The sequence below is a fragment of the Crocodylus siamensis genome, chromosome 4 (genome assembly GCF_052110815.1).
Source record: "Crocodylus siamensis isolate JL-2025a chromosome 4, ASM5211081v1, whole genome shotgun sequence".
In the NCBI taxonomy this organism is placed as follows: Eukaryota; Metazoa; Chordata; order Crocodylia; family Crocodylidae; genus Crocodylus; species Crocodylus siamensis.
This window is the reverse complement of record NC_143398.1, coordinates 177462022-177472174: the sequence shown is the minus strand read 5'-3', so window position 1 is coordinate 177472174 and position 10153 is coordinate 177462022. Positions and strand designations below refer to the sequence as shown.

The 10153-nt window shown below is 43.1% G+C and overlaps 1 protein-coding gene across 1 annotated transcript in view; it reads left to right on the top strand.

Annotated features, from left to right (window-relative positions):
* The first annotated feature begins 4269 nt into the window (after positions 1–4269).
* The window catches only part of SPP2 (secreted phosphoprotein 2), a 28217-nt gene continuing 22333 nt past the window's right edge, over positions 4270–10153 (top strand). Inside the window, exons 1-3 of the mRNA XM_090041231.1 lie at positions 4270–4476; positions 4575–4699; positions 7082–7204. Of these exons, the coding sequence (XP_089897357.1) occupies positions 4425–4476; positions 4575–4699; positions 7082–7204 (300 nt within the window). The 5' untranslated portion in view covers positions 4270–4424. The remainder of the gene's footprint in view (positions 4477–4574; positions 4700–7081; positions 7205–10153) is intronic.

Below are 10153 nucleotides of genomic sequence, written 5' to 3'. Positions count from 1 at the left end.
AGGCAGGATGAACATCACAAGTAGGCAGAGATGTGAAAGCCAAGAAAGGGTAAGCTCTCAGAGAGGAAAATGAGATCTAACATCAAAATTAGTTGAGAACAAGGAGGATGGGGATGCAATAGAGGACCTGGCTTTTGTCTAGTAAAAGTTTCAGCCAATGTTTCAGTCCACTATTGTGATCACCAAATCTAAACTCTTGTCTGAACAGGAGGTGTTGATGTTTTGTTCAGATTGCTTTCAAAATGTCTGACAAAGAACGCTGAACCTCTTCTGAGCACCACTTCACTCAAAAAGATAGCATACACACACCATACCATGCATATGACTTGACAGTGGACTGTAACTTGGGTCCATATAACTAGTCTGACTTCCTGTTTGCTTCTTCCACACACTGCATGTGTTTGGCTGACTGGGCTTGGTTTATGCAATCCAGGTATCATTACGGGTTGTTATGTGGCATGTGAAATCTGTCCTGCACACTTGCTATGACTAAGACCTTTACTTTCAAGGCTCTGTCACTTCCAGATGGAGGAAACACAGGATGAATTCAATAAGATCTAAGGGATTTGTTATATGTTGTACTTTGAGCTGCTCAAATGTTGAGTGGAGTTAGTGCTAGCTTGATTTTTGAGGAGTCACACCTTAAGATTAAAAACCTTCTCTGACTGTCCCTGACATGTATAGATGTGACTTGCCACTAGAGGGCTAGTATGCAGGAGCTACAGCTGTGAGTTACCACTATAGGATGGTGTCATGTGTGAGACAGGGTTTGGGAGAGGGTGGGAACATGAAACTGGGAGGTGGAGATTTAATGGGATGTGCCTGAGTAATTAAATGGGAGGTGAAAAGGAAATGGGGGTGGGAGAGGGGTTGTGAATTGAAGGAAGTCAACCACTGAAGGATTACAAAAAGTAAAAAAATAATTGAAAAGAAATAAAGAAGTAAATTAAGTAAATCATGTTTTAATAAACTGGGATTTGGGATTGGGGTGTGTGGGAGGGGGTGCTAGTTATGCTTTCTGAGCTGGGAGGTAGGAGTGATGAGGGAAGGCACTTTGGGGGGAGATACTGCCCCTGCCCCAGGAAGGAAGTCCCAGCTCATGGGGACCCAATCTGGCCCCCTACTTTGTTCCCTGCCCCCACCCTTAGACCCCACTCCTGGACTCATCTGTACCCTGTGACCTGGCTAGCTGGCATGTGCTCTGCAGGCTAGTTGCACAGGGTTGCTATACCCATGGGGGTGGGAAGGTCAAACCCCCAGGGGCAGGGAAGGGAGTTGGCTTGGTGCCAGAATGCCCCCTGGGCATTATAATTCAGAGGATGGAAAGTCTGTCTGCCCAGGAGACTGGGCTGTTGGGATGCTGGAGGACTGCAATTTGGGTGACTCATTTGTAGAGAATGGCCACTTTGTAATGGACCACAAGCTAGGTAATACAGATCAGAGATGCACCTGCCCTGGAGTGGCATAACTTTAAGCTGCCTACAGTGTGCTTCAAACTAGTTTCAGGAGTTAATGTGGGGACAATCTAGGGGTTAAGAACTCTGGGGGCTACCTAAAATTAATGTGTAACAAGGCCCAATGAATACTTGGTAGAAGTAATTATTTCCACTGTATCATAAAAGTGAATGAGATAACTGTAGCTTACAGGTCTTTGCCCTGAGGCTTTTGCAAGCTAAATTACATTTATCAGGCTCCCTGCCCCTGATTCTAATTCATGTGGGGGCTGGGATTTTATGTTGTAACATGCTGGCACTATTATAATACCCTGAAATGTGATCTACCATGTCCCACAGAGGTGTGTACTGGGGGGATGTAATGATTATATTTGTGAGGTATCAGAGTAAACAGCCAGCTGTGTTTCCATAACATGGTAAATTCAAATTAAAAAAAAAACAACAACATGTTGCTGTTGTGACTGTGATTTTGTTGTCTAACCTAGAAGCTATGTCTGTGAAACATGCAGTCTAATCTGGTAGCTGCAGCCAAACAGAAACAATAGCTGCAAGCAGTGAAAATTGCTCTAGTGGTGGCAGTCTAGATAGTTGCCTTGGACAGTTTCTCCCTTTTTCTTCTTGCTAATTTGCAGAAGGCTTTTTCATGTACAAGGTCTCTCTCACCAGCCTAGCTAGCTAAGGTGTACCCATGGTTACTTTTGCAAGAAGACATGAGGGTGATGTTCCTGAGGATTGATGTTATCCATAAAAGTTTCAGGTACTCAGCATGAAGCTTTTTTGCATCTTCTCTTGAGTTCTTTAGTTTACAGGTGTCCAACAAAGACTTATCTGTCTGCATGTAAAAGGTCCCCAGATCAGAAATTTGAGCTCTTGCATTCCTGTCTCCATTCTTATCTATATGCATTTACAACTTAATCTAACGAGCAGCATGTCATTTTGAAAATTTACCCCCAACTCTTACTGAAAGTCCGTTGCACTTAAGTGTTTTTGAAAACTGCAGCCCAAATGAGCCTTGGGTGGCATGAGCATCTGCACTGAAAGAATGGCTGGCACTAATAACTTTGTTTTTGCATGATAAAAGATTACATTCAGGAAACCTCTTTGTTAAGCTGCCATGTATTGGCAAAATAGGTGAATTGAATTGCCACAGAGTTTATAATTTATGTGGTGAGTAAGAGTTGTTATTTCCCCCCATAAATTCTTAGACCTTGGACCAACATCATTACTTAATACAATTATTAAAACCTCAAAGGTTCTCTAATTAAAATGGGCACTTGCCCATTGCAGAACTGGGGATGAGAGAGGGGGAAAGCTGTTTCAAGGAATTGGCTATTGCTCCTGAACGATTTGTCAGCCTCAGTTCCAGAAAGGGTAACAATAATAGTAGACAATGCATTGCTTTAGTTTGCAACAGAAGGCAAGGCTACCCACTGGGACTATTTGCCATCTGAGAATGTCCAGAATACATTAATAGCCTTGCACACCTATTGCCTGCAGCACACCACTTACACATGGGTCAGCATCAGAAAGGTAGATTTAATATCTGCTAGTGGCAGGACACTGTTGGTGCCTGCCACTTTAAGGGCTGAGCCAAGCAGCCAACAGGTGCTTGATTGTGGTGGCCATTTTAGACCTCTGGCCACCTATATAAAGAGAACAGTTCACTGCTGGCAACATCTTGGAGGTAAGGGCTGGAGCTGTAGGGGATGGTTTGGAGGCTCCTGGTCCTGGGCATGACATAAAACTGCACCCTGCCAGGAGTGGGTGGCCTGGTGGGGCTCCCAGTAGCATGGGAGCCTCCAGGAAATGTCAGGCCAGTTACTACCCCGGTGAAAGGCGAGTTGGGGTGCCTTAATAACCCCTCCCACAACCCTCCCACAACCAGGTGGGTTACCCCAGAGAAGGTTCAAGAAGGTAGACCCAAGTTAGAGAGAGGGCTAGATGCTCAGAGACCTGACTTGAAATCCCTCAACTAGTCAATGCTGAGACCAGGACCTGAAGGGTCAAAAGGGCGAGGGGTCCACTGCGAGAGATGCCTAGAACTGAGGGCCTGGGGTTTCTGACTGTCCTTGGAGGTGAGGCCAGGACCTGTGTGGCCAAAGGTCCTGAGGGGGACCACACCTGAAAGGGGGAAGAGTTCAGGGAGCTAGGCAGCCCAGAATGACGTGCAGTAGGTTACCTGAGTGGAGAGATCTTGTAGGGGTCTGGACTGGAGGATTCTGGGGCCCAGTGTGGGGCCAGTGAGGTTAACAGCTGTGAATGCCGTCTGTGAGGCTTGGGCTGTGGCATAGGGAAGGAACGGAGCCACAGATAGTACTCCCTGGCATCGGGGCAATAAATGGGCAGCCTCCTACCTAATTAACATCCTAATTAGATATCAAAGGCATGAAGGCATGGCAGACAAGGAGGCAGCTGGTTGCCCCAGAAACAGGTGGACAGACCATTGGTAGGTCAGCCCTGAGAAGGCTTCCTGTTACACTGCTTATGCTGGCATTTTACATTGGTGAGAATTCTCTGTGCACTAATAATTCTGAAGAATCTGTATGGAGCCAGGATCTGTCCTCTTCTGACCTTTCTATTGATGCAAAGTTTCTAGATTGAGTTTTAGGGAGTTTTGGCTTTACACTAAAGGGAATGACTAGGAGTACACTAACATAACCAGGAGCTGCTTTGGGTTATCGAGATGTCAGAAGAACAGCTCCTGTTTTTGGCATAGGCCCTTGGAAAAGCATTGCCGTATCACTTTAACAGAAAGCTTCCACTAAATTTAAAAAGGATGACAACAAATATTTGCTCCTGGATCAATTCTGTTTAAAGTGCAATGTGTGTAGCCAAGCTGTGACACAGGGAGGTTAGGTACAGTATCCAGGCTCCATTATATAAGGCCAGAACCATATATGCTGGAAACCTGACAAGAAGGCTTTACAGCTTAGAAGAGAAAAGATAAGGGTTATTTTTAGAGAACAGACCATGGAGACCTTACTAATTTTTGCTCTTGTAATGAGTATTTTCTCTTGTTCAGGTAAGTTTTTCAAAACTGAAGGCATATCCACTTTCACTGGAAAGCTGGCTACTTGATGTGTACTTGCTTTTAATGGGACTGTAATATACTTGACTCAGGGCTACCGATGTATGACTACGAACCATCCATCACAGAAAATGCTTTGAATGCCTCCATTGCAAGAGTGAATTTTAGATTGCAAGGACGCAATCTCTTTGGTGTCATCAGGAGCTATGTTAGAAGGGTAAGTGTGGAGTTGGCCAAAAAACATTTCACTGAAATGAGCTTAATGAACAACACCTTTTCAACCAGAAAAATCTTTCTTTTGATTGAAGTTTTCTGGTTTTCATCCAAACTTCTGATTTTGGGAATGTTACTTGAATGCAGTTTTTTTGAAAAACCAAAACTTTGTCATACTTGTAATAAGAAGAAGTTTAAAAGTGGGTGGCGTTCAAGTTTCCTTGAAAAATACTTGGAATTTTCAACCATCACCATGTAATTGCTTTCTATTTCTGGCTCATTTGAATGTTTCTAGTCCAATCTATAATGTTTACTTGATACACTTACCCACCTCCTCCATATCTCCCATCTACAAAGATTAAGTATATTCAGTTTGTGTGCAGTATCAGGGCAGTGATTCCACAGTTCATGTATAGATGTTATGCTCAGTTTAAATCCGCCTTCAGTGCCATATAGTTTCCTCAGATAATTAGTTCTTGTTTCCTAGCATAGATTTTCTTGCATGGAATTTTTTTACATGGAAAAAATGACAGCCCCCCCCTCCTCGGCCCCCAGTGTTCAGAGAAGGTGATGACCTCATTAACAAATTTAAAATGCTTGTGTACGTGGTCAACCACAAAATTATTTTGTCTCTAAATATTAAACTTGGTACATATCTGTACCTGCATGTGGAGCAGTGTGAAGGCTGTGGCTGAATAAATCTCGTATGGCAATCTAGTATTGCCAACCAGAAGGTACTGAAGGCTAAGGGGAAGTACTTCGAAGTGTTCCTGCAGCGCAAGTGTCTACTAGACTGGGAAGAAAAGGAGACAAGACTTTAATAAATATAACAGCAAATATATACAAGCTTCCTGAAGTGGGATATTTCTTTCTAGCAGGTATTACTCAACACTTATACTGGCAACAATAACATAGTTTTATCTTACTGGATGCTTAAATTGTTGTCGGTGCCTAAAGGCTACAGTCAGTTTTGGGACCAGGTGCGTAGGCACCTCACTCAACACTGCATCGTTCTTTTTTTAATCTGGTCATGTTGGAAGTTAATTGTTGCACCGTATGCATTTCATTCATGAACTAAAACAATGAGATGACAGATATTTAAATATCTGCTGGCATGAATCAGTTATCAGAGAGAAGTAGTTAGCTGTGATAATCTGAAGTCGGTCAGAAGAAAGAGTAGATGCACACTTTTATAGACTTACTAAATAAGATTTGAGAGAGAGAGTGATTGAGTTCACAAGCTTTTGTTAATCCAAGTTCATGTCATCAAATGCTGTGAAAAGCTTATGAATCAATTATCAATTATAACATGAACAGCAAGTTGCAGCTGTGGAAACTGTTTGGCAGAGGAAAGCCATGGAAGATTTATTTCAAAGTCAGTTGTTTGCAGTTAAAAAAACCCGAATGGCTTTGATTTATTCTGGTGTGACAATTTTCCTATACATAAGGTTACTCAGTATGCATTTACTGTTACTTACTATTAATCTTTGTTCTTTGTTCTTGATACTCTCTCAAGACAATGCCCACTCAGCTTGGGACGACCTGTTGGTAATGTTAACATCAGACAAGATGTCCACAATTCAACAAACAAAATGGGCCCTCATTGCACCCAGGTTCCCATTAAGGAGAATGGAATGCCTCAAAGTTCACCCTGTACTTGAATGTATTGATCAGATGTTCCTTTTTATAGCAAAGCATTTGAACAAGCAGAGTTCATGCCTAGGCTGTGTTGTTCCAGCTTTGAGCGGTAGGATTGTTCCACACGCAAAATTCAAGGACCAGGGCAGGGAAGGAACAATTTTACTAAGCAATTTGGATTTTGCTATTTTTACTAATTTTACTAAGCAATTTGAAAGAACAGTTTTACTAAGCAATTTGCGCTCTCAAGCAATTTGAGGGAGACTCTAGAGCAGTGGTCTCCAAACTTTTTTGATCGTGCACCTCTGTCAGTAAAAAAATTTTGAGCATGCCCCCCCCAACATATGTATATGTATATTAATAGAAATAGAAGTTCTAATATTTTCTTCCCGCACCCCAATAGATCATCTTGCACACCACCTGGGGCGCACACACCCCACTTTGGAGACCACTGCTCTAGACAGCTAGAGTTCCATGATATGCACTTCTTAGGCCAGAACATGTTATCTGAGGCTTCTATAAATGGGAGCTGTCTGGTTGGAAGACAATGCCATTCACAAAAACAAGACTTGGTGGTGATGGTTTACAAAATGGAGACACAAAAATATCTTGACTCCATGTCAGTGATATTCTGCTCCAAATGGGATACTGACCTAAGAAGGCCTTGATTTTTGCTACAATTTGGCAAAAAAGCAACTGTGTGTTGGTCAGTTATTCTGAATGCTATTGGCTGCTCCTTTGTATGCAGGTTGACCTGCTTGATGGCAACAGCTACAACATAATACTGGATTTCAATATTCAAGAAACCACATGCTCTAAAGATTCAGAGAGAGACCCAGCTACGTGTGACTTCAAAACAGGGCCCTATGCGGTGAGTGCAAGTTTTGTGTCTTTTTAATCAACATTAGTGACAATGATTGACAGTGACATATGCCTAAGCAAATGCTTAACTTGAAGCATTAACCAAATGGTGTTTGAGCACCAGCAACACTGTGGATTTGTTTTTCAGTTAACTGGGAGGGGGTGAGGAGCTGAGGTTTGATCTGAGAGCTGGTGGACTTGGCTTAACTTTGGGTTTAGTCTGTATGTGTTTGGAGACACAGGCTGGCAGTGTAAGTTTCAGAACAAATACTAGAAAGTAATTACCAACATAGTGAAGGTCTAAAAAACTCCTATTTGACTTTTCCTCGTCACATATAACTCAGATGGATGAGAGAAATGTGCCATTCTGATTTTGCACTCAAAAAACCCATCAATATTCAACAATCAGAATTAGGTAATGTGGAGGGAATGGGGAAAATGCTCATAGGCATGGTTCTGGGTCAGATCCACCTTCTGAGATATCTGTAAGCCTCAACACATAACAGGCAGTAATTCTTCAGGATTACATCAAACTGATGACAGGATAATCAAGTCATTTGCTTACTGCATTATCATAATCTCTACTCAGAGAAATGTATTTAGCAGCCTTCTTTCCCCACTTACAGTGCTAGGAGCTCCAAACTAGTTCATGTGCAAAGTTAAGGGAAAAGAGAGATGATTGAACCAAGCAAACATTATTTTGTATTTCCGCTCTGTCAACATAGCTGCCATGCTGAAAGATACTTTTTTAGGAAAAAAAATCCATGGCAGAAGATTCTCTATTACCTTTTGCTTTCAGTGAAGAAAATAATTATAGGTTATAAAATAAGATGTGGTCACTGTGATCTAGTCTCACTTCCCATATGACAGTTTATTGGGCTTCCCTGAGTTACACTCTAAGTCAATCAAATTTTATCTTCTAGAATGCATTTAATCTTGATTTAAAAATTCCCAGTGGTGGACAATCCTCTACAGTTATTAGCAAGCTGTCTAAAGAGTTAATTCCCCTCATTCTTAAAAAAAATTGCGCCTTATTTCTAATTTGAATTTGTTTAACTTCAACCTCCAGGCAGTGGATTTTGATTTATAACTTTTGTCAGCTAGACAGAAATAACCATCCCAAGATTGTTTCAGTCATTGCTACCCAGGAAAGTGTCATAAGTTCTACTGTGCTATAGGATGAGCATAACTGTGGAAAACAATGGCTTGGAGGATAATTACTGTTTATTAAACACCAGTGTTTATTTGATATTGTCCAATCAGCACTAGTCTAGTACAAAAAGCAACTGTAGCTTAAGATTACTTTCTTCTACACACTTTCTTGTCCTGAGCTATGCTGCATGTTAACCTATTTCTTAGAATAAAATAGAACGGAAACTACTTCATGTCCCATTAATCCTGCTCATTCTGCTCTGGCAGCAAAAGAGAAGTACAATAACAGATACTTCACCAGATTTTCAAAAGGCCAGATCCATCAAGCTTATCACTGCTTGTGCTACTGGGCCCATCCACAGCACCCAGAGGGCAGCTGAGAAGCTCACCCAGTATTTTGACTTTTTCCCTACCGTTTGATCTTCTTTCATCTTCAGTTTGTCAACTTGATTTCAGTGACATAAAACTGCAACCATGGTGCTACTTCATGAATTATCACCCATGGAATCCTGAACTGTAGACATTGGGTGAATATGAATTTGTTGCTTTGCTACTTGCTGGCCAGCTTGCCAGATCCAGCTGAATAACTAATGCCAAGTAAGCCCCAACAGCCCTTGAGTTACAGGTTTGACTGTGGTGGCTCTTGAATCAGGGGTAAACCTTACATCAACTGATCAACTGTAAGTACAGCTCCTTTGAAGACAAGCCCCCAGTGCTTATTAATTTTTTTCAACAATATCTGTTAGCAGAGCATGCTGAAGAGATTCCATCACAGAGCTGCTCCAAAACCAAGACTCACATTTATATTATTATTGTGGCACCAAACCCGCAGTGCCTGCCACTTTAACGGCCATTGACCAGCCAGCAGGGCAGCTGGCAGGTGCCAGGTAGGCCTAATGAGGTGGTCACCTGCCTGCAGGATGGCCCTGGGATGGGAGGAAGGGGCTGAGCAGCCTCCATTTTAGATCCAGGCCCTCAGCGCTGTGACAGCAGTCTGCTGCAAGCAGTCAAAGAACAACAGCCGGATGAGCTGCTGCTCAGAACACCCTGGAGGTAACAGCAGGAGCTATGGGGATGGCAGGAGGCTCCTGGTCCTGGGTATGACTGAAAACTGCACCCTGCTAGGGAAGGATGGCCTGGTGGGACTACCCGTGGTAGGGCAGTTTCCCAGAAATGCCAGTAAAAGGTGGGTAGGGGTGCCTGTCTCTGGACACCTGAGCCCATGGGGTACCAGACCCCAGTAGAAAGTTGGGACAGGCACATCTCCAGACACCTGAGCCCATAGGAGGTAAAGACCCCAGTGGCCTCAATGGGGTGAGGGGCATAGTGATTCAATTAGAGAGTGGCCTGTATACGGTAGGGTGCATGTGGAATACCTGAAGTGCTGTGCATGTTTGGTTTGGTGTAGAGTAAGGTCTGATAAGGAGGACATGAAGAGCTGTACTGGGGGTGTGCTGAGTAGGGGGCAAGAGTGCAACCTGAAGTACAACACATGGGCCAATCCCCATGAGAAAGTGACTTAAGGGTGAATCCCCAAAGGGGGGGGGGCAGCCAGGCCCAGGTAAGTCTACAGAAGCCTGAGGTTGCATTTGGCCAGAGGCCATGTTTGTAGTAAGATTCAGATCTGCCAGGGTAAGCACACAATGACCGTATGCTCCAGGGTGGAGTGAAAGTCTCAGTGAGACTTTGGAGCACCAGTCATGGTATGAGGCACTGTAATGATCTGGATGACAACTTTGAGGCATGGGACATGATAAGGAGAGGTTGGAGTTGTGTGTATCATCCTAGGCATCCGGCATTAAAATGG